This window comes from Venturia canescens, chromosome 1, assembly GCF_019457755.1.
Source record: "Venturia canescens isolate UGA chromosome 1, ASM1945775v1, whole genome shotgun sequence".
In the NCBI taxonomy this organism is placed as follows: domain Eukaryota; kingdom Metazoa; phylum Arthropoda; class Insecta; order Hymenoptera; family Ichneumonidae; genus Venturia; species Venturia canescens.
The window spans coordinates 33838850-33865206 of record NC_057421.1 but is presented as its reverse complement, the minus strand read 5'-3'; the positions used below and the strand labels follow the sequence as shown (position 1 = coordinate 33865206).

The window sequence follows — 26357 nt, the reverse complement described above, 5'->3', positions numbered from 1 at the left end:
CAGTTACAATTACGCAACGTACTGATTACGTACAAGTTGACCGGTCTCGACGGTAACATTTACATTCCTAAGACGTGGATCTAAGATAAAATGAAAAATAATTGTCACTACAATTCGGTTAGTGTAAGAATTTTTTTGTACATATTTTTATAAATAATAAATATTGTAACTAAAATTATTTAGTATTATTTCCTCTACATGCCACTTTTAGGAATCCCCAAAATGCCATGACTATTAATATTTTTTTTCCTAGTGCTAACTACATGTGCAATGATAGGAGTGAGAACGAAGGGCCAAGAGAGGGGGGGGGGGCATATGAAAGGGCATGTACTGATTAAAAACAATTTAATCGCAGCCGAAATTCGTATACATCTATATAAATTTGCACTACAGCCACAGGATCGAATATTGGTGAAGGACCATAGTAAAATTTGGTACTGGTGGCTAACGAGATTTTATTAATATAAAAACATAGTAAAATTTCCACACGGCGACACCTCAAGTATTTTACTATGTTCGAATAACGATGTTTCGTGAACAACAGATTACTCTCCTCTAAAACTGAGGTTTTTCTATTAATTACTATGTGACATTACAAAAATTAGCGTAATGTCGACATGGTACCATGTTACCACAAACTATATAGTAAAAATTACGAGAAATCGAATTCAAAAATTCGTATAATAATTTCTCCGTGTATTTATGAAATGAAAGTGTACGAACCGTTACGTAACATTTGATTCCGACGAGAATATATCCAGGAAAAAATTTCTCTTGAAAAAATATTCAGAAGAAAAAATATCTTGAATTTTAGTAATTGTTTCGAATCGATATTCGTTTTAAAACAGCTCCAAATTTCTTTCTGATGTAACTTTATGAGTCGGTAATGATGCTACATGCATTAGGAATCATATTTTTCAACATCGAGCTCTTTTGAGTGTAGTCCGCCTGATTTGAAACATCTATTGCCTAAATTTAATATATTTCTTATGTAAACACCGAACAGCATTAGTTGTTTCAAATACAGGAGTTTTGAAAGAATTTCCTTATACCTTACATTTCGGAAATATTTTTGAAAGAGGACGCTTCAGTGCAATAATATCTATTCTAGCGGTATACATGATTTTTAAAAAAATTACATTATTGAAAAACAAAAATATTAAACAATTCTTCACTTACAATTTAATGTGAGATACTTATTTCCGAGAAGAAAAATTAGTGTTGTTTAGGTACTCTACAAAATTTTCGATGATAATGTAATAATGTAATTTTTTAAAAAATTACATTGATACATGATACATTGATACATTGATACATTGATACATAAAATTACATTAATAATGTAATTTTTTAAAAAATTACATTATTGAAAAACAAAAATATTAAACAATTCTTCACTTACAATTTAATGTGAGATACTTATTTCCGAGAAGAAAAATTAGTGTTGTTTAGGTACTCTACAAAATTTTCGATGAAAACAATCAGTTATTTGCATGCAGTCCGAGTTAGTGTGATGGGAATGACGAAATGCGCGGTCGAGTCGACGGAAACGGAGGGGGAGCGCCCTTCTCGCGCGCTAAACATTACAGACAACCATCTCTCTTGGCTAATTCTTTTCTCTCTCTCCATTTGCCGACCGAAGATTGTGAATTCGTGGCTGCTATGCTTTTGTAGCCGAATCCCCCTCTATCTTCCCAATGTTCGCGTTCCATGAGTTTTAGGCCCGCTACACACGGTCAATAATATTGCACAATATAGGTGATTGCACAATATTATTGAACGTGTAGATGTAGTATTGAAACATTGCGCAATCATCATTGATCAGAAGTTTGAGCGATCTTAAATTTATGGCGCTCTACACACGGTCAATAATATTGCGCAATATTGTTGACCGTGTGTAGCGGGCCTTAGATTGTGTCGTCGAAGCGCGCAAACATACTGCTCTCGAGGTCCCCCCACTGCGACTGCGACAGCTCTCTTGCTTGCGTCGCCGCCGTCGTCTCGCAATCCTCGCATCTCGCATGGGGATATACCCTTAGTTCGAATCGAGCGAGCGAAGGGCAAGCACTTTAACGGGCTCCCTCGATAAATATTCCTTTCACAATATTTCGTCCTCCGCACGTTAAATTCTAATTTCTCTGTTGGAAAATAATGGAGATACGAAATATTTTCAATACTCTAAATAGCTATGAAAAAGTAACCTTCCTCGATTTGTAAACAGTAAAAAAAAAAATTATAAATCAAGTTTTTCGATTAAGTGTTTTTCTGACATTTCTCCACTTATTTACATTTTGAGTTGTGAATTATTAACAGATACGTGAGTTTTGCATTTCGGTGAAAAAAAATCGTCTACCTAATGTCTTATACGCTCTGCACTCCGAGCCGCAGCTGTACAGACTCGGCCCTAATGTCGAACTCTTGCTCATCGTGTACGAGGATACGCGTGCCTTTTTCACTCACCCCATAAATACCGATTATATTACATTCAAAATTTGTATCGGTGGTCACAAGCTTTGTTCTAATATTGCGATTTTGTTGAAAATTGTGAAAAAAAAAACAAATAACTCAACAGCTCGGTGCGCAATGCTAACAAAAAATATGGAACGAATGGAGGAGTAATGAAATAAAAAGCATAATAAACGATAAGTGTGGTCAGCGACCGGAAATACGTCTCATAAAAGTCCACGCACATCAGAGAGCAGGCAAAAAGTTCTTGTGGACCATTGAGCGAACACTCGCGAGGGAATCTAGTGCGACTGTGTGGGGCATTATTATTGTTGTCGATAGGCGGCGCGTCGCTACGGCTGTACGAGCACTGGTCCGTTCATGTCATTAGAGGATTTCTCTTTTCCTTCATTCGACGCTCGAAAGAATTTGCGTCGCCTTTTTTCGTACCTTTAACTATGAGCCCGTAAGGAGCCCCAGTTTTTTCTATGTGGAGTTGAGAAGTCAACATATATTTATTTTTTTTATATTTTGTGGATTTTTTCGTTAATTATCCAGCAACTCAATATGTTGTTCGTCATTCAAGTAATCTTCGCCAAAAGTTGTGGAATACTTCAATCTTGATCATTAGTTGTTATCGAGACAAGTGTCAATTCAGACAGTGTCGTGTGCTTATGTAGCCAATACAAAAACTTGGCAATCAAGGATAAGAGACTGCGAGCTGATCAAAGATCCTTCGGAAATACAAACAAAATGGATATAGTGTGAAGAAACGAACCCGAACGGGCACCGGAGAATCTCCGGCTCTTTTTTCCATTTTCACCCGTAGATTGTGGAATATTATCCCCTGGCGGGAAACTTCCGACATCTTTGTACACGGACGGAGGCGGGAAGAAGTGTGTACATATATCACGATTATACAGCGACAGGAGTAACTGGGCTACCAATTAAAAACGGAAAGTAACAACAATGGAACTATCACCGCATAATTTGCTCATACCAGCAAAAACTGTTGATATCACGACATATCACTCGACGTTTTACTCACCACCACCCACGGAAGCGTAAGTTTGAGTAAAACATCATTATTTATTTCCTTTCCCTGTTGACATATTTTTACACTTCTATTCATATGCAAAAATTTTATTTCATAAGAATTTTTCTGCTTAAGGATTTGTGGTTAAAAAATTCACTAATTTTATCTCCACAGGCATTTTCATTCCATAATAATAATAAAGCAGAAAAGTTATCAATGCAGTTTTCAACTGATAACGATTCTATAAATAATCAGATTGATGTCTTCTTCATTAGTGCATCGAACGAATATCGTGACATTTTTCAACATGTCTAATCGTTCAAAAATGTGTTTTTTAACGTCATAATGGAATATTCGAACGACATTTCAATAAATAGTTCTTACATAGAAATTCTTTGTGAAGAGTTGTACAATATAAGGCAAAAAAAATTGGATACAAAAAAAGCATCGTCGAACAATTTGTTTGGAAATCATCGGTTTACACAGTGTGATGATATTACACATGAGTATTATCGATCATTTTATTAGACATCCAGAGAACGCCTAAAATCTTCAACATTTTTTACAACTCGTTGGAATAGATACTGTAATGTTTGAGACGATGCTGAAGTTTCCAACGTTGGAGTCCAACGAAATGATCTAAAAAACTGTCCAATAATTTCAGTAATTCTCCAATTTATCTCTAGTCGAATTTGTACTTTGTATTTTTTCAATCTACACAATTATGATTCGTGAAATAAAAAACTGATGGATAAATCATTTTATTTTCATTCATTTCGTTGAACTCCAACGTTGGAAACTTCAGCGTCGTTGTTTGAGCTGCTTTAGATAAATTTTTATTTAAATTCATTAGCATCATCAATGAATTATTCTGTGGATAAAAGAATTAAATATATCATTACAATAGCAAGTCCATATATATTCGGTCATTTTATCAGTTTCTCAGGAGTAATGCAATTCTGAAATTTTGTGTAAGGATAGGAACTGTAGAATTTTTTCCAGAATATATTCTTGATTTTCTAATTCATTCTGATATCTTTGACTATTTTTCAATTTTACGACATTGAAGTTTGCAACGTTGGAGTCCAACGAAATGAACGAATAAAAACATTTGTAATTCACTCATTTTTTATTTCACGAAGTATCGATGCGCGGGTTGAAAAACTACGATTGCAAATTCGACAGGAAACGAAATTGGAGAATTACTGGAATTATTGGAGGGTTTTTTTTACATCATTTCGTTGAACTCCAACGTTGCAAACTTCAGAGATCTGTCATGCTCTATTACCAGACATTGACGCAGAGACTGAGACTAATCTCAAGAATTTCCACAGCCAACCAATTGTTCATTTGCTCGTATTGAAAGCATTGAAAAATCAGAGTTCGCTTGAGAAAGGAAAAATGGATTCGAAACAGATGTTCACACTTACAAACACTTCTGCAGTGAAAATTTTGGAATAACGAAAAAAAAATTTCTTAAAATTTCATCTCATGTTTACGGATGTCAGAATCATTCAAAACAAGTCATTGCGTTTATGATATAATTTTCTGAGCGTGCCTTTCATTAGAAATACAAATTGCCGTTCATTAGAAATACAAAATACTATTAAACAGAATGGACATAAAACAGCATTGGTTTTGCAAATTTGAAAATCGAAAAACGATCAGTGCTAGCAATGAATAGTTGCAGATCTTAGTACAATTAATTTCCAAGGACTTGTAGAATTTTTCAGTGTCTTTCAAAAATACAAATACAGTGACGTTTAACGAGAATCCGGACTTACCCTGAAAAATAGTCAATTAAATTTTGTACCTTTAACTTTGAACCCGAATATCGTTACAACAATAATGAACGACGCTGAAGTTTCCAACGTTGGAGTCCAACGAAATGAATGAAAATAAAATGATTTATCCATCAGTTTTTTATTTCACGAATCATAATTGTGTAGATTTAAAAAATACAAAGTACAAATTCGACTGGAAATAAATTGGAGAATTACTGGAATTATTGGACAGTTTTTTAGATCATTTCGTTGGACTCCAACGTTGGAAACTTCAGCATCATGCACGAATGCTGTTGAAAAATTGAAGCTAAGTACATTTTTACAGCTAAGTACATGTTTTATATCACCTGGACCATGGAAAATGGAACCCCTGAATCACCTATTCTATTGTTCCTTCTCCTTTGCTCAACAACGCAACATAATCTTTCACTTATATTCAAATAAATTCATATTCAAAAACAATCTACGTATATATAGAGGAGCTCACACCAACCTCAAAACAAATCGACCCTTGGTCGAAGCGGTTTATTACCAGTGGCCAAGCTAGACTCACGGACGACACAGAAGTGAGCCTAGCCAAAAAGGAGAAAAAGAAGAAGAAGAAATGTATAGATGTGCAATTGTGAAAATGCAATGCGATACAATGCTCATTTTCGCTTAGTAGAGTGCGCGGGTTTCGACAAGCATTTCATTAAGGAAGTTCATCTGGTAGTTAGTCAAAAGAAAAATTATTGCGACTAGCGTAGTCGATCCAGTGAGTTTGGAAACTCCGCGACCTCATAACCTGTACTGCAGAATCTCTCACGCGCGTTGATGTCATAAATCAGTGTTCAAAGGTTTGGCATAATTAAAACAAGGCAGAAATGTCTAAAGAAATGTCTCTGAGTTGCGTGGATCGGAAAACGTAGTCTCCAGTTTCAAAAAGCATGCGGTTGTATCATTGTCATTATGAAAGTAACATATGGGTTAACCTGCCAATAGATCCCATTTTTCGAGAAAAAAATCAGTAATAATAAAAATTTTATTAAATCAGCGAACTTTATAAGTATTGAATGGATTTTATGAAGCTGTAAAAATATTCTTCAGATATTTTTCTATTACTTATGGAAGTTTCTGCAAGAATGTTTGTTAATGGTTGCAAATTTAATGTATGAAGACGGGTAAACCACTGAAACCTGTAAGAGACCGTGTTAATTTGCAGAATTCGTTTTAATTTTTTTTTCATGAACAAAGTATCTCGGGCTTTACAAATTTTGACAAGATATTTTTTTATTATTCATTGAACTTTTATTATTCATTGAACAGATGAACTTCCTTAATTCACGTCAGAGTCGCTGCGTTCGGTTGGAACATAATAGTAATGATAATTTGAAGAAAAATAGATGCTCTATGTAATTAGAAAGAATACGAGTAGATTGTATCAAAAGTGTCAGTTGTTGAGCCGGAAGTTCTATTACAATATCAATGCATATGAAAGGATATATACGGCCTTATCTCATCGACAGAGCAGTATACGCCGGTCACACAAATACGCGCTAAGCGCAACAAACACACGCGCGCGCACACACATCTGTATAAATGTATCTTCATTCTATGTCGAAATTGCCAAAAAAGCTCATTTTATATGGCAATGGTCGAAAAAGTTCAAGGACTAATATTTTCGAACCTAAAGAGATGTCCTCAAGAAAACGAATAAACATTTCTGTTCCTTGAGGTATTCACTTTGTTCTCACCAATATTTCAATCCGGTTTATAGAAATATTATAATCAATGGCTTTGAATCACGTATGCAAGTAGAATGGAAAAATATAAAAAACAACGGGATATAGTCAAGTTAAATGAGGAAGCTTGAATGAAAAAAAAATCGGAAAGCTTGAAGATGTCAACAAAATTTTGAATTTCTTGGTTATACTAATAATTTGAAAGAATCCATTGTGATTACACAGACAAAACTTCGTATCACTCAATGCATGGGCATTGTAAGCGTATATAAAGAAACATATTCGTTTCCGAGGAATGTTAACGTACGGATGACGAATCTACGAAAAAATATACTTATATATATAGATTGAATTGAATTAGTATTTCATTTTCAGTTGTTTTCAGTGGTTTCAGTATTTTCAGTGATTTACTTTTTCTCTTCTCTCTGCTTACTGTAAATTCATCTGAAAAACTGAGCTTCTGTCTCCAAAAGCGAAAAATTCCTGGGCCAACAACGTTAATCCGGTTTGGCAACTCTTTTACCTGTCAGAATTTTAGGATGGAAACCGTATTTTTGATGGCTAATTCCGCTATGGACACTACGTTGCTGTGTACTCTTCGTTTACGAGAAATGCTTGTTCGCATTTTTTCATTTTACTATTTTTATACGCGAAATCTATGTTTTTTTCTGACCAGATACGAGGTTTTTTCTTATTTATGATGAGACGACTGTTCGGTCCTGATAATTCTCAACGACTCCTCAAAAATAACTTATGCACAAGATCCTGAGGTCATTGCCATTACTTTAAATATCCTACAAGGAATATATAAAAAAAGATTTTTCACATACGAAATAAGTAATCAAATCCGATAACGAATCAATCGATCGAGTCGTTCGTTTCATAACTCCGATCATTATGTTCTTGTTTAGTTATTCTGGAATATCGTCAATCATTTGCAAGTGATAGGGCTATCTAAATACATCTTAGTCGAGAAGTATTTTTTTAATGAACCGGCGGGAAATGATCAGCGTTGATTTTAAGGGGTATGAACAGTGTAAAATTAGAAAAAAATATTTTTTTTTTCATAAATTATTAGTTTACACCCCAAAGAATGTATATCTTAATTTTTAAGTGAAGTTTTACCGTTAAGCATTCGAAAATTGCATAAAAAACCGATTCACGAAAACTGTGCTAAATTACCAGTCTTGGTGCCAGTGGCAAAAACTCGGGCACTTGATACACTTGATTATGATCATGAAGATGCACTGCGGCTATACATCCGGCTGTAGCTAATAATAATATATACTTTAAGAATCTTTCGTTTTTGGACCTTAAATTTTCCAGTTTGGTAAATTGTTGTCAACGCCACTAACGCCAGAATCGAGAGGTGTCATTTTCAAAAAACCATTGCTCGAAAATATACTATTAAAAGTTTTTTTCAATATTTGTAACTTTAAAAACGTTCTGTTTAAAGTTTTATGTAAATTCATCCAATTGATTTTTATTTATAAAATAAACCAAAATACCTGAACTCTCAATTTTTACACTGCTCATACCCTTTAAAATGAAATACAGGTTTTTTAAAATCCATACCACTTGACACGAGGTGATAAAACGAGTAGACAAAAATTAGCATATTTCTCAAAATAGCTCTAGTATTGAAGTCGTTGTAAACCAATGGAAATTGCTTATAGATTCCAGCACAACTGTGAAATACCTCCAAGTGTCTTCTTTCCAGTTTGGTTCAAATGATAAGCATTCGTGTACCTATAATTATCCTTCTGAAGTTTCTTTCAAATATGGCAAATATTTTCATTATTTTCCATTTCAGTGCGCATACTATTCGAGTCGACGGCTCGGTTTGAGGCTTTCTTTTCGTCTGTAGAAGTGAAATTTCCACATTTCGTTATGGCTATATATCCGGTCAACCATGTTTCAGTGCGATATTTTCATTGCTTCCCAAAACATTTGAACGTAGAAATCCGTCAAAAATTCACTTAAAAAAGGGAAACAAATATGCACATCTTTCAGCAATAAAAAGCTTTCAATTTTTTATGATATGGTTTGAAATATTGAAATTGATAACACGAGTAGGAACATCAACCCGTTTATCCCTTTACATCAACAATTTATCCTTAACAACAGGCAGAAATTTTTGTCTCAAACAAAACATCGTTTCTTGGAGCTGTCTCCACCGCCCCAGCAATGGCACATGATTGAAGAAGACAAGTCCACCAAGATTCGTTATTAAAGTAGCGAGTGATCGATCGTTCGGTACACCTGCATACGAAGGTTTTTTTATTGCATGTATATAGGTCCGACATTATTTTTCGAGTTTTGTGCCGCGCTAATGTTTTCGATATTATACTTCGGCTTAAGAGCATGGATCAATCGGCATATCGCAACCGTGAGTACGAGAGAGATAACTGCAAATTTTGAAAGTGAAGTTTTTTCACATCGTTCGTCCGATCGGAATAATAAAAATGTCAGCCCATTTTTGCCATCACCCTGCGTGGGCTGACAGAGCTTAATCAGTCAAATTGTATCAAAGAAATGTGCATTCGCAAATGAAGTAACTTCATTTCTCGGACGAAGAGGGAGAGGGAGAAAGAGAGAGAGAGAGAGAGAAGTAGCGATCGATAGCATAGTAGAGATGGTAAGATGTTCCGAAATATGAATCTCAGGTCTGAATCCGTATCGGCTAAGGAAATTCATTTAATCAATTCTATTAATTATTTACAATAACTAGCAACAACACGAGCGCTACGCGCCTGTTTAACCGAAAAAAAACTAACTAACAATGATGGTTGGTAACGATCCATGGCCACAAATGAACAAAACCATGGCAGCGAATAGAGACTTTACATTTCGGTTTATCGAAATGTCTTTTTTAAGAAAGGAGATATGAGCAATTAGATAATGTCTGAGTGCAACAAGCATTCTGTTTTTTCTTGAAATGCACAATAAATCATGTTTATTCACAATTATGACATGTTATGATTGAAGAATTTTTTTATTTTTCCAATATTTTTAATTGTAACTCGACTGAGAGAAGTGATGGTGGAACCCGAGAATCATGGGGTTTGGAATAAAATTTCAAGAGAGAAGAAAGTTTTAATTTTATGAATTAGAACTTCTACAGATATTCAGACACGGCGTTTCTGACTCGTTTTACTGATCAGCGGACAAGTCTCTTATTAATCTTGTGACCTGGTGTCTATGAATTCCGAACGGTCACTAATCACGTTCCGTCACTGATGTATTAATGTCCCGTAATTACGGCTATCAAGTAGGTGGGAGTGGTAGATTGCCCTTTCCTCGTAAAAAAGAATTTTTGTGCTTTTCCGGTATTTGTGATAAAGATGTATTACATCTCGGAGTCATAAAGGCACTTTTATTTAGTACTATCGGACGGGATTATTTTGGTCAACGGTTGGTCGCAATCTTCTCTTTCGACTACGTTTTCCTTTGGCTGATAGAATAAAAATTATTCTTGATGGGAATCATCGAGGGACGCGAGAAAAACCTGAAAAATTGATAGCAGCTGTGTCTTGATGCCCGTCGTAGCATGTCGAGACGAAGGGCGAAACGGTGAACGACAATGGGGGACTGTATTTATATATATATAGGTTTGTTGCTTTACCGGGAAGACTCTTCGAAATTCCGAATTGCAAAGTCCACGAGGGGTTGCACTCCCTTTCTCGGGAAGGGACGTCTGGCTCGTTTTAGCGGGTGCTTTCCATCCTGAAGAAGGGAACGAAGAACCAACGAGCGACAGACGGAAGAGGAGGGATGCGAACACTTCTCAACGCATCGATCGGCATAAATGCTGGCTTTGAGTCTTATACTCGATTTTTTGGGACGTAGTATCCAATGCCTTGTACTCGATTTTGGTTTTCTTATTGGTCTGATTGAGACTTTCTACGTACCGAAGGAGGAACGCTCAACCGAATAAAATCTCGGTACGAATACTACATTCTTCTCTAACTCAAGTTGAGATTCGCGTTGAACTCTGCCTACATTGTTTGATATTATCGTGAACTTTTAGAAGTTTATGCGGAACTCGCGATCACGATCAGGGCTGATTGAAGATCAGACCAAATAAATAACAAACCACCAAATATTTTTTCCCTATCAAGTTACTCGTATGGAAAAATTAACAAAATTTGTAATGTAGAGAAAGCATTCTACCCAGAAAACGACAGTAAGAGCAGTAGGACAGCAAGGAAAAAGACAGTGGGCATGCAACGTCGCTAACCCTCTCTCTCTTTCTCAATTCTGTACATGCTTCCTAACTTAATTAATACCTACCAGATCAATTCGATCTGATATTGTGATTTAGTATTCAGTACTATATTCTCGATCGATACTCTGATCATTACCTTGAACACTTTATTTAGCTACTTCTAACTTCACTTATTTTTTATATTTAATTTTGATTCATTCTATAATTAGTTGTTCAATTGCCTCTCTATTAAACTTTTGTACCACCTAGAAGCAATTTGTACTACTATGTACTCCAAAGCTCTGCTGGGGCATAAATAAAATCATCAATCAATCTTCATTGATTGTGACGAGTTGTTTGAAATGGCGTAGCCCGATGAAACAAACGTTCCGACGAATTCTTTACTGGTTCTGAATGTTTTGACAAATAGATCAATAACGCCAAACAAAAAACGCTTTGATTAAAGTTACTAGTGGAAATAATAAAGCGTAGAGCATCCAAAAAGAAAAATTGAATTAAAATATCGATATGGCGTGAGAGCCTACGTATCTCCGTTTCCGGAAACGATAATCGCTAGGTCCGTAGTCAGTAAGGGAAAATTCTTGCTGACCATAACTCAATGCACCACCACCCCTCGGTAAATGTCTATTCGGTTAGAGGATGGTCGATCATGAAATAATTCGCGCGGGCGATTCCCACGCCCTTCTGTTGTGCCCTGCTAGAGTCTCTCCCTCGTGAGGAGTATCGAATTAAAGATTCACACGAAAAATGCTATCGCACTTGTCATGGGAACGTGAGCATGAAGAGGGGTAGCTTCCCCAAGACCACTATACGGAGTAGGAAGAAAGAAAAAAATGTAGAGGGAGACAAAGCAAGAGAGAGAGAGAGAGAGAAGTATCGAGTCGCGATACAAAGGAGGTTGTGTTAGGTGCATACAGAATTAAAAGGACGAAATCGTAACTAACAAAATGGAGGGATGAACCGAAGAAGGAGCATTCTATTTTTCCCGCCATTACCTCTTTACCATACTCACTCATGTCGACGAACAAAGAAAAAAGGTGCACTTTCGATGTTGGGTCGTCGACACCCTTCGACCCACCGACTTTGCATTGTCGGATAAATTTTCAAATGATTATTTTTTTTTTCAAATATGAACGACATAAACTTCTCAGTAAATAAAAATGTCTGGTATATCGTATCAAAATATGTCTAATACTATTTTATCTTTTCCATTATCTCAAGAACGTAGCTCTCTTTCTTCTAAGTTGCTTGTCCTGTTCCGTAAGATTTAGGGTGTTTATATTTATTATCATCCGGCTGAATGTCAATGAAGCCTTGACAATTCTAAATAGTTGATAGCACGCGCGGAAAGCCGGACTGAAGCATTTCTACGAGGAAAATGATTCATTTTCGTTCGGATGCGTAAATGGAAAGTATGCGGCCAAGGGAAAGGGAGGCTGCTGCACTCAATATTTTAAATGCATAACGCGTGTGAGTTGCTGGGTGAAAATTTGCCTCCTGTATGCCTCCTGTATCGCCGCTCAAGGGAGTAAGTGAGCAAGGGCATTACGGCAGGTGGTGACCAGATGTCTCGGTAAAAGAGACTTCCATCACCCTGACCCTCTGCTGTGTCCTCGTATATACTCACGACGCAACGAGACGTCAAAAAACTTAACACACATGTACGTAGCAGTCGATGTACTTCCAGAAATGCACTCGAGAATAAAGTACTATGAGACGCTCCAGTTGCCCAAAAAAAAACCACTCACCAACACGTTTTAACACATTTGTCTCTTCTTTTTTTAATAATAACATTCTATCTTTTATATTTTTCATAATAAACAGCTTAATTTGGGTGGCAGAACCAAAATGTTCACATCAGTTTTAAACGATTTTTTAACACCTCAGGAAGTCTTTATTCATCAGCAAGACTGACGTTAGCAAAAACCACTAGTTTTTCTGTATCAACCAGTTGAGCGGTATTCTATCATTTATTTACGTATAAACAAAATCACTTTTTAATTTTCACCCGATTTTTATAAACATTGGTACAAAACCATTTTTCAAATTGCTCCATCTACAAATGGATCTATATGTATACAAGTAAGTCGAAGAAATAATTTTCGGGTTGTTGAATGGAAATTTACTTTGGGAAATACAAATTATCGTCCACTTCGGTAAATAATTTGTCTGCACGAGTTTTGTACGCAAACTGAAGAAAAGCCTGCTAGCTGACTATTCAGACTTAATGGGTTAGTAATGTCATCGAAGTCTACCAGGATTTCTAGTATCATTGAATTCGAGACAACCGTAAATATTTAATTGAGGTTAGCGATGCACTTGACATATAATTTTTTTTTCCATTTATAAAACCAGTACGAATGTGTTTATTCCACTCATTTATTAAAAAAAAAAAAAGAAAATTTAAAATATGAATTGAAAACACAGTAACATGATATAACTCACCATGAGAATCGAAAAAACATATTGGTGAGTTCTCACATCACGATATCTCTAGAAGTAACCCCATCATCACTCGTGTAGCACGTATAAATGTCAGATGGACGAAAAATATTTATGGTATACAGTTGTGTATCATGGACATATATAAGTGTATGTATATAATCTCTGTGGCACCGGATTATGACTAGTGTCTCCAGATAATAAAACAAACATCAGAAATGGGTGCAAGAAAATACACAATTTTTTGATAAAATTAAAAAATAAATAATTAATATTATTTTAATGCGTTAAGCTAAAGAGTTTCAAGAGGGCGCCATCGATAGAAAAAAAGTATATGAATTTGCAACGTTCTCTGGACTTTTTTTATATAAGAAACAATTTCAAAAACAGGTGGAAACGCGATGGCTTCTGTAAAGAGTTTTTGGAAACCAACTCGTTCTTATGAAAATGCACTGTTCTCCGAACTGCTACCGCGACTCTAGATTAAAATGTTTTCACTGCGGTAATTAAGCTCCAAAGTTCCAAGAGTCACGATCAATAGAAAAAAAATAATAATAAAATACGTGAACTTGCAATATCCTTAGGACTATCGTAATCATCTTATTTGTAAAAAAAAAAAAAAAAAAAAAATTGGTAGTTTCCGGAAACGCGATGGCTTTTGTTAAAAATACCTGTCTTTAATTGATTTAACACTTTTTAAATAAAAATATTACTCAGGTCTATTGTTTCGAATAGTTCATTGCAAAAATCACGATACTCACGGTCGAATAGTAATTGCGTAAGGTCACTCTTACTAAATTCCTCCATCACTTCACTCTTATGTCGCTAAATAAATTTATCTGACACGATCGCGATCGAATGTCTTGCAATTGTTTCCTCCTTTTTTCTACGATCTGAAATATACACATGAACGATCTTCGAGCACGACATTGACAACCAATCAAAATACGTTTATAGCAGCTTCAGAAATGACTCGCATTTCGAGATTTCGTGACAACTCTTCTTTTATGAAATTGCTTTCCTAGTGGAATCATTTGCGTCAAAATCCTTGCAATTTGTATTGGAAGAGTCATTATTAAACGGAAAATATACATGTGTTGGTCTATATACTCTACACAAGTCTAAGCTCTAAAACAAGCTTAGATTTTAAAGGTCGCGAACTGTTGGAAGGGTGTTTTCCGGATATGAATCTTTCGATAAATTCCAGAGCTCTTATCATTATTCTCATTCATCACTTTGATTCTCCGTGTATTGAGCCATATCTATTTCTCAACGATTACATTTTTTGTACACATCGTATGACTGAATGAATATTAATATAAATTGTATACAGAATGTCCCTCAAGTACAAACATCGTCGATTGACCGGAGTGAATCGACATTCTGAAACGTTTTACTTCTCCATGTGGGTCAGCTCCCTTCTAGTTTCACTCGTATTATGATTTCTTCCATATTTTAGTCGTTTTCTTTTTTCGTTATTATACGAATTTATTTATCATCTTTTCTAACGAAATTTTTGAGGACAGCCTTATTGAATCGATAATGGTAACACTTAGTTCTTTAATAAATAACAAATATTAAGGGAATATACATCTTAGAATCTTCAAGAGCTCGATGATCGTTATAAAATTTCTTCAATGAGAATCATTTAGAGCACGATCAACTTGGAGATGCTAGACGTTGAAAGCGTTTGACTTGGAATGAACGTGCTAAAACGCACCCGTCTCAACGCTTGTGAGCGTTTACAACACCAGGTCGTTGTACCAATTTGAAAAATATATTTTTGAGAAAAGTGTGTCCAACGTTTTTTGGTAGTGATTTTCATGAGTCTAGGAGGAACTTGAAAGTTGAAAATTCGAAACAAATTCGATCTGCTGGTCGAAGATGAAGGCGCTTGGATCGAGTGATCCACTTTTCTAGCTTGAATTATAAAGGTACTTCAAATTTTGTTACGATATTCTGCATTTTAACTCGTAATACCATTAAAAAAATTATTCAAAACATTCACTCGTTTATTTATTCGTGAAATTCAAACAAAGTACACACAACTTGATAAAGTACCTAGAAAAGTATTAACGTGAATAAATACCGTGACAAATAGCCATGTCGATGAAAAATGCAATGATCAATGAAAAAAAAGGAAAAAGTGGTATTTCGTATATTCCTGTCGGTGATGGATTCAGAAGTTTAACATACGTTAACGTGCCCAGGTTTCCTTTCATTCCAAAAAACATAATATGTTACATTCATCCCTCTTCTAAAAACTGAGTAGTACCGTTAGCCGGAATGGCGCTTTCAATGAAAAGAGAAAAGGAGAGGGCGACGGTGAGGAGGGAGGAATGTGGTATTAGTTACCGCTGTTAATGGTTGGTCAGTGAGCAATATGTATTCATCGTTCCGAGTATTTAAGGTAGATCTGTAGTTTTGTTAAAATCTTGGGAATTAATGCGCAACTGGATTAGCACTTTGTTCATTACGGGCGCTAAACGGATCTTACGACTTTGAAATTAAACCAGTCGTGTATTCAGTACTATTTTAGGATTAATATTTAAAAAAAATGGAAATTTTCGACCATTTAGTTTCGGAAATATCGACTAATGAACTAACACAATTTTACTAGACGGAGCGGATACATAAACAGCTGTAACGAAATAATAACAGTGTATGGTGTGGCGAACTAATAGACGCATGGCATAAAAGAATATTAAAGCTTTTTTCTCAAACGTTCGATCACCTTCTCGATTGAGTGCCATTTGTACACTTTTTGACTCCTTTCGTGACGAATAAAAAAGATTTTGGGGTGGGGTTCAATATGTCGAATAACTGAATTGTAGAACGGTCGATATTTCGAAATTTTTAAAGTTGTGATATCAGTTTGGAGAAAAATAAGTAATTCGAAATTCTTATTCCCGATCGACTATTCAGCAGATTGCGTGTTTAATCAAAAATTCCTTCTTTGAATTCGTATTTACCAGAAAATATATATTTCAATAGTTTTCATTTCGAATGCAATTTTAACAGACCATCTGAATGTCAAATGTTCATATTTTCGAATTCAAAATGGAGAGTAATTGTTTTACAGACGAACCAGAATATAGAGTAGCAAAAAATCGAAAGTGAATTTTTCGAGCCTATAAAACTTAGATATGCAGAATAGGCGAAAGTCAAAATGGTGATGTTTAAAATTGGAGATCACCGGTCTGAGTAAGTGAGTGAGTGACTGAGTGAGACGCGTGTATTTGGAGCTCCATTGCATTTCTTTATTTTGATCGATCGACTTTCTAACGTTTCGCTAATTTGACTGTTCGACTTTTTGGTGTTTCAGTATTTCAACCTCAGTAATATTTGGTCTTGCGTTATTATATTTTTAAAATTGTGAATTTTCACAGTATCACTGACTGTAGTAATTTATGAATCGAAAGAGTGATCGTCGAATTTTCAAAAAATCGATATTTTAGTCATCGTCCTATGGGCGATTGTTACATTCTATTTTCGATGTAAACGTGCTTCGAACCTTGCAGTTTCTGCTTTATTTATTTTCGGCATTCAAAGCTCTAGTCGAATCTATCCGTCTCCATATGATCATTCGAAGTTTATAAACTCGAGATTTTAGCTGTTCGAAATTTTATTCATTTCAACATTTGATCCCCATCCGATTTTGAATTAAATCATATTTTGATCGACGCTATAGTGATACTAGAGAATGGTATTGTTGCTACGATTATAGCGTTATATATATGTATAGAGGTCTTATTCATGCATGAGGCGTGTTTGTACAGGATAGGTAAAGTGAACAAGCTTTGATAAAACCGTGTAGCCGGCAGCACCGCATAAGCATTGAATTTAATTGTACACCGCACTCAAACTCTTAGCTCGTACGTGTACATTAGGGTTTGTGGAAAAAAAATAATTTTTTTCCTCACATCCAGCCGAAAAAGTTGAATTAAGGTGAAAAAAAAAATAATGCTAAAAGTAGAGCTCACTATAAAAGTATTTCGAACAGTGCATTACGATTGAAGATTTTCCATAAGAATAACTCAGGAAATTATTGAAACCTGATCATTTATCATAACTTTTCAGGAAAAAATCACACTAATGCGAAAATAATATGTTTTTATAGAAAATCCATTTTTTCATTAGACTTTCGAAATCAAATTTTCGTTTTTTCGAACGAACTTCTTGAAAGCTTTTCATAGAGAATTAGTTCTATCAGAAAACGATTATAATCGTTATAATTTTATAATTTTTATAAAATTCATTATCTTTATGATTTTCAAAAAATTTCAGTAAACGTGTTTTGTGCTTGATTTTCATACGATAACAATGTTCTTCATTAAGAAACTCTAAAACTTTTTTTTACCTTAATTCAACTTTTTCGGCTGGATACAAGAGAAAAAAATATCGTTTTTTCCGCACACCCTAGTGTACATACAAAACTACCCTAATATGGGGAATGTGCATGAATATGTAATCAGAACGATGCTGCGCGAGGAGGAGGAGGAGGAGGGGGGGGGGGGGGCATTCACTTTTTACCTCAGTGATACATCGGTGATAATCGATTAGCGGAAAGCGATTGTGGTTTTCTTTTTCAACTGATTATCGCTTTCTCTGTTTTACCGGTTGTTGAATTTTAATAGATGATGTAAAAAAAAAACATGCAAAATATTTTCAATAATATATTTCGGAAAAAATAGTTAACCACCCGGAAAATGTGCAATGAGAAAAAAATGGTCAAATGCTCAAAGTATTTCAAGTTAATGAGCTCGACGTCGTGTAAAACTATCCGTTATTATTATTATGAATGAAGAAAAAAAGTTATGCCGAGTCAACTTAACAATGGCGATTGGTAAAGAGTAATAAAGTCTATTCGATTACATGATCTCCAATTTAGCTATAACGACGTTTTGAAGAGCCGGAAGCACGCAGGTCAGAAATGAAGGCTGCGCAGGAATTATCGATGATGCAAGAAGCTTATCGGAAACAGTCGCTATTATGTGTATCGTTATACGAAAAAGGGAACACGACTAGCGCAGATAATTAACTCTTCGGTAGACCAACTTCTCTTAAGCTCGACGTAACGTAGTCGCCGATATAAAAGCGTAAATTTTGATACCAGCCCAGAAATGCACAATTCCTTCTAACATATTAGAATAAAATGTGCAAGTTCTTCGTGATATTTCAATCAAACGATAAAAAAGTGACCGTTGAGTCAGAAGACACAATAGTCTATGTCACAGTCGGAAATGAGAAGCGGAATAGGAAAGAAGTGAAATACGTAACATCCCGGAAGACATTGAACGGTATCCGGAGCAACGATTTCTTCCAAGTCGTCTGGGTACAAGAATTTCATAGTATAAAATCCACTCGGCGTGACGAACGACAGTCTTCGTCATAGTTCGGACCGGGGCTTACCGTTGCGAGACGACGAGCTTCTGCGACGCAGGACGGAAGGAAGGAATTAGAGAGATAGCCAAAAAACGGGTGCAAAGTGGAAAGAAAGAATGAAGTTTCGGCGAAGAAGAGCAAGAAAGAAGAAACCACACGTCGATGGAAAAAGGGAGAAACAATACGGTTCGGGCTTAGCCGGAAAGAAGGGAAGGTGGAGACGTAACAACTGACTCCTCATGCGGTGGTGCGCGCAATATAACGTGAGGTAATAATGCCCTAAGCATACAGCAAGCATAAGGGAGTTCCTGCGGCGGTTCTTCCTATGTCTTGATGAAAAAAAAGAGGAAAGAAAAAGCGAGACACTTACGGGTCACACTGAAAAGGACGAGTGTACTGCGGTGATATATCACACACGCACACAGATGGAGCGCAGATGGTATGGCAATGTTCCTCGTTTTGACGTGTTGTTCGCAATGGTAGGAGGGGTCATGAAGAGGAAAGAGAAAAAATGCAGCGCAACCGATCGATAGGCACGGAAACTTTTAAAGAAAACGAGAAATCGCGCAGTTGAAGTTTTCGATGGAGTCGAATTAAGGCCCGTGCACACTTGACGGAGCCGATGATATCGCAAAGCACTTGAAAAATGCGAAAGCGCGCACTAGTTCTCGCATCGCACCTCACAGAGAACGAAATCCTCTGTTTCAGTGAGCGTTGTTCACTTCTAAGTTGTTGAGAATCATAAATTTTTCTTTATTTTGGAGGATCATATCTCTTTTTACTTTATGGTGTACGAGAAAGAGAGGTATACTAGAAAGAAAGGGTGTCTTTTGTTAACTTGAGTGTGTAATGCCAATTTGAAGGTCCAGGTATAAACGACGGAATCCCAAAATCTTGATTATTTTTGAAGTTGTAACGAAGCAAGTCTCGAAAATTTTTTCTACCCTCATGTTGAAAGAAAGAGTTTTTTGTACTGCGATTTCTCGGATTTTATTTCTGTAAAAAATGGACTTGTGGCATTTATTCGGAAGGTGTTAGCCGCTTCAAAACGCGAGGATTAAAGACCGGCGCACACTATGCTGGGCCGGGCTGAGCCGCATCGCATTTTCTGAATCGGTTCTATGCATTTTAAATGGAACAGGGGTCGCATCGGCGGATCGCTCGGCAGGCAGATTTTTGCGGCGACAAAAATGCAGCCCAGCCCCCGGCCCGTCGTAGTGTGCGATAGGCCCAGGTGGATTTTTGAGCTCTACACGTAAGATAAAAAGAGACATACGATCCTTCAAAACAAAGACAGAACGATGATTCTCAACAATTGGAAAGGATTCTCAACACTCACTGAAATGAAGAATTTCGTTCTCAGTGCGATGCGATGTGGCCCGGCCCGTCACTAGTGTGCGCCAGCCTTGAGAGAGCGTAAAATTCGTTGATGAGTGTTCTTCATCCTATTATCGTTTGCTCTCATCTGCAAAAAAGTTAACAAGCCTGATGAATTAATAATATTTTTCTTTTTCATCCTAAAAGTATGAAGAACGAAAAAAATATGAAAAGTGTGAAAACGTAAAAAATGCCGTGGCAGTTTCTGTTAGGTCGATGTGTCTCAGAGATACAAGCGTTCAAATGTTTCCGAATTTTTTAAAATTTCGGTTTCCTAGAAAATTATTGTTACTCTAGAAAGACGTGAGATCCCCTTCTAAAAAGTTGGTGAGTAACGTCCGAACTTGGTCACCAACGAGGGGCATTGTTGTCGCTTCATTCGTACTGTGATTGGCCGCTGGGGTTTTCAAATTCGGAGTCTTGCTGTCAGTTTCATGTTTACTATCAATTTGGCAGTGGTGTATACGCGAGTGGTTATAAGCTTTCCTTGGGCGCAGCAGCGCTAATAAACCCCTATACGCGCGCTTCAGCGCGCGCTAATATACCCTAGTAAATATCTAAAAAATTGGTTTTTTCTTGCTCCCCTAGCCGAAAGTACGCACTTCCCGGCCGCATTTCAGACCGGGAAGAGCATTTTTCATGGCCGGCTGACTCGGCTAACTTCAGTGCGCTCTGACGATATTTTTGCGGCCGGTGATCCTTTCGTGAAGCCTGTATTCGTTGCCATGCTTTTGTTTATTCGTTGCCAAGCGTCATTATATATTTGCTTCAAGCCGGCGCGTATAGCGTAGTTTTCATCATTCATGTTATGCGCTATATTGCCATGAACCCGGACGAATAACATACATTTGTTCGTCCAGATGCGAAAACAGAAAATAATGTAACCGGACTAATAAAATGAATATGGTCGTCCGGAATAATGATGTATTTCCAGATTCCAGGTTCATAAGAAAGCACATATTCATAAAAATTATCAAGTATAGCGGGAAATATTCATATAGAAATTGTTAACTATCATGGGACTTTAAATCAGACATTTATCAACGAATTATTTATTGTACTAATAATATTGTTGTATTATTGTGTGATATTTTTGTGTGTTTTTTTATTTTTTGTTTCTGTTTTTAATGCTCGCCCCGACCAGCAAATTCTCGGCTTCGCCTCGGTCCTGCAAAAGTCACCCCCCCCCCCCCGTCCTCACGATTGCTAGTAATTATTGAACGTATTTTCGGCTACGGGATCAAGAAAAATAGTATACAACCCACGGCCCAAATGTTGAATGACCTGGCATGTGCGACATGAAATCCAACTTTCGAGCCTTGGGTCGTAATACACTAGAACATTTCTTCTGTTTGTAGGACATAAACTAACTCGTTTATTCAATCTTCCACATGTTGCTTAATATTTAATAAAAAAATAAAGAATTTGAGAAAAATCTAAAAATGGTCGAAGTCGTGGCCGATCGAAACCGCGTGTGATGCTTCATATTTTGTTTAAGTTTTAATACTTGTTACATTTAAAAAAAATGGTAAAATTTCGATACCGAGACCGCGTATGATTCGAGTATGTGATTACGAAGTGACGAAATAGTCGTTTTTTGAATGCTTATTATTTTGAAGGGGGGAATCACGCAGCCGAAAGCGAAGGGAAGGTTAGCGGGTTTGAGTTTTGCAAAAATCGTAATTATAACAAAAAAAAAATTTTTGAATTGAAAAATATTCATGCCTCGGAGTGTGATCAAGATAGTGCAACTTTTTCTTTTATTATTCATTTTTCAACGACGCATCAAGTTGTACAAGAATTTCCGAGATATCTATCTTTGTAACTTTGGTTTGAATTTGTTTATAAGTAAAAATCTAAAGTCGTCATAAAACAGTATTGATTTTCAACAAAAACGATTTTTTTTTTTTTTACATCGCTTGAGCACAATGACACAAAGCTCCTCGATTTTTTTCTACGCTGTGGGTTTTTATTGGCAAATTCTATTGGTTGTCAACGTTTTATCGATAATAGTAGATTGTTACTAAACTATATCTCTCAGATCGATATATGTTGCACGATTTTCTTGGAGCTCGGTTCTCCTGCATCATGTATGAACTTCAAACTGATGTTTTGATAAACAATCGAACGTTGTCGCAAAAAAGAAAATGAGATTTTTTTTTCCTTTGCAATTAACCGTCCAATTACCGATGTTAGCTCGTTTTTTTGCATAGGACCTTTCCATAGAAAACGTGATGATGAAGAACTTATATTTGAAACTTTTTCGATGGGTGGAGCTCTAAAAAAATAACTCAAAATAACTAATGGCTGGGTCTTTGATTAAAACTTTTGCTAAGGTAATTGGACAATTAGGATATCGCGTAAGCTCATTTTTCGGTACCCACATATTTTTTCGGCTTATTGTTACTCTTCTTGTTAAGTATTTATGAATTTCGTACTGGAATCGATTCGAAACCTCGTTACTTTATCGAATCTACGTACGAATGAAGCGTGAAAAAAGAGACTGTAAGGACAGGTGCACCTTGCCCAAAGAAACACTCAGCGGCCTCAGCGAGACAGCTGTCGGTCTATGAGCGTGCGCCCGCGGTCGTCGATCGCAACTTCCAAGCTCCTATTTTAAAGACGCGTTCACGGGACTCTACTCCTGGGTAAAAAGAAAGGAGGTGGTATTTCACTTTGGTATTATCGGGGCTCCTTGTATAGAGCACGAGAGAGGAAACAGCAGCTGACAAACTCGGGGCACAGGGCCTATTTCATTTGAGCTTTCAACGATACGCGCATGGGGAATACGTGTTTGAAGACGCAGGACAAAAGGTGGTGGCGCAAGCAACAAGGTATTCACGATCGAAGTTAGCCCTGCCGCCATCTTACCGGAATTTGATCACGCTCGAACAAGAAGTGTATTGACCGAGACCAACGAAACGAAGCTTATTCGAGATCGACTATGAGTATAGACAACTTTTAATTAAAATCTGTTGTTTCCGGCGAGGGCCCAATTGGCGTTTTGAGTTCTAATCATCTGACTTCTAACGTCACATTCGTTATAAACATGCATTCTTCAAATATCCCTCAATTTTCATCGAATTTACAACAATTGTTCATTTTTAAACAGAAAATTGATATTTCTTTTTCTTTGCTTATGCGACCATTGAACATTATTTGGAGGCAATTTCTGTTTCGATTAAATTCTAAAAATATTGGAACCGGTTATCTTTAATCCGTGCAAATGACAACCGTTGTTCATTAAAGTAGTTCGGTCTTTCTATGACCAGTCAAGTTTGCAACTACATCATGTTGATTAATTTAAATTCTAAATTATTAATAAAATTAATGGACACTTACATTGAGAATATTTTTATCATAAAAATGTAATAAAATTCTTCAAACGTTTTATAAAAGATAAAATTTATATTTCAACTTGACTCGTTAATGATTGAGTCGGTACCTGTAACACTTGAAATTCGTATAACCTAGGGAACATTTTTATTGTGCGAAAAAAAGTTTATATTGGTGTAATCGCACCGAGAAAAGGAATGGTTAATTCATTAAAAAAAAAGCGAAGTTAATAGACGAATGAAAGCACGTGAGTCAGTCTGAATAATAAATTTGATGAAATTCCCGAGATTCTCGAATTTGCCCGAAGTTCAATCAGCTGTTTCCAGCAGTCCATTGTAATGACTGACATCCGCTTTCGACACGTCAAAAACTATAGTTTTTTTGTTATCTTTCTTAAAAGCCCCGTACGGTAATGTTTTTTTTTTTCATTTTTTAACGGAATCTGTGATAAATTTTCTTCACGATATAAACTGTTCCGAAGCTCAAATACCATACAATTTTTTCACAATTAATATTATTGTGAGCTCTCCCGTATTAAAAACTCAAAATTATAACTGAAATAATTCAAAAGTTTTCCCCGTAAGAGGCCCCGGAACTGTGCTCATCGTTATCAGGGGGCCTGAAACTATCATTTACCGGCAAAAAAAAGTGGACCTTCACCATACTTTATCGAACGGCCGAACTACTTTAATAATACATTTATAGCACATGTACGCGTGAAAAATCTGTGTTGTGTGGTCCGAAAAAAAAAGTTTTTATGAACCGCTCGTAAACGTTAACCATATCAAAATCATAAACAAGAGGCGGTTTTGAGTATAAACATCGTTCAAATGATTAAAACACTTCCGCGATGTTGCCAAACATTTAGGATTACTTTCAAATACTAATATTCTTCGTTGTTCAGGGCCGGGGAAGAGTTCAACGAAGACAGTTTCGAACAGAGTGAGAAACAAGATAGAAAGAAGAAGCTTGAGAATAAAAAATGCAAATAAAAATTGAGAACAGGTCTTACAGCCATCAGGCAGACAAGTTAGTCCCGTCGCGCTTTCGCGACATGAACGAGACTTATATCTTTGTCTCTCTCTCTTCTGCTTCCACCAGTTCCTTGATCTTTTTAGTTTTTTCTTCATTCATTCATTTTACAACGTCTTCTCATGAATCTAATAATTCAAAGATTCTCTTAAGATGGCTTTGAATAATTTTTATGTTACATCGTTAAAGTTTTCGTGCATTAATAATCTATAAAGTCAACGCATTTTTTATTGATCGAATATTGTTTCAAATATTACTTTTTAACAACAAACCCAAAATTGGTTTTTCCCCGATGGAATTGCCTTTCTGTTTGTACATTAACGATCGGAATAGTTATTGAGCGAAAAAGCGTCCATAGAAGATATCGGTTGATTCATGATTTACAAACATTTTTTTTTCATAGGCGATGAAAGAAGAATTTAGAGAAACAAGAAAGGGAGTCTAGCTCAACACGTGCCTCAGAATTTAAATCCAAGGATGTTCGAAAACCGTTGCGGATCTTTAAAGACAGCCCCGCTCGGCTGTCGTCTCGTCAAGTCTATCTCTCTCTGTGAACTCGCGCTTGTACAGGCCCAAGATTCACGTAACGAAAGGGAAGGAGCGAGGGATACAGCGAAGAAAAATACGTGCACGCGTTTATCTGAATTATCCGTTGCTTATTTGAGTATTCGTTCCGACATCTTCTTATGCCGTGATGCTCACCGTGACCTTTACGTTTTAATTTTATTCAAAAGAGTTTGGTCGACCCGTGCTTAATAAGCGTTTGAAAAGTTCGTCGCAATATAACCTAAAGCAGTCATAATTTTACCCATTTACAATAAAGTCATGAGCGAATTGAATAACAAATTGAACGATCGGAAAATACAAATTGAAAATAAATAAAATAGTTGATATGCAACACATTTTTATTACAAAATTGCTGTGAAAGTCTAAATAAAATGAAAGCTATCAATGAGATTGTTTCAATCAATAGTTGAGATTTTTCAACATACCTAATTTTCCTTCACGTATGAGACGGAGCAGTGTTTCTCAAATCAAATGAAAATTCCAATAATTTGAATGGTCAGACGAAGCACCATCGAGTTTATAAAATACCAGCACAGCCCGCGAATTTCCATGGCTTATGGGATAAAATCTATTCGCGTGCATACCATGTAAAATAATGTAGGTACCTATATTCGGAATACGTGAACTACACGCTGCAGCGAATTCCATCAAAATCCACCTATTTTTCGTTTTTCGTAAATTATACTAAAGCAATTTGAGCCATCTTTCTATGAGACAAAAACTGAAAGAAATGAAAAAAATAAGTGTGTGCAGTTCACACGTAGTAGAAGTGACACTTTCCGAAATTCAAACAGTAAAAGAATGAAACGAACATAGTAACAGGAATGAGATGATTCCATAGTTTATTCATTATAATTCAGATATCAAGTTTCGGAGTTATTTTACATTTTATTATTCTGACTCCGTGTTTTCTATTCTGACGAATGGCATAAGTAACTCATAGTAACTAAAATACAAAACAACTGCTTCAGTATGGATTCGATCTATAAATCCTTAAACGACAT

The 26357-nt window shown here is 36.1% G+C and overlaps 1 protein-coding gene across 1 annotated transcript in view; it reads left to right on the top strand.

Moving 5' to 3' along the window:
* The first annotated feature begins 2054 nt into the window (after positions 1-2054).
* Myb (proto-oncogene like protein Myb) overlaps positions 2055-26357 on the top strand; it is a 45446-nt gene continuing 21143 nt past the window's right edge. Inside the window, exon 1 of the mRNA XM_043414263.1 lies at positions 2055-3509. Coding sequence (XP_043270198.1) covers positions 3415-3509 — 95 coding nt within the window. The 5' untranslated portion in view covers positions 2055-3414. The remainder of the gene's footprint in view (positions 3510-26357) is intronic.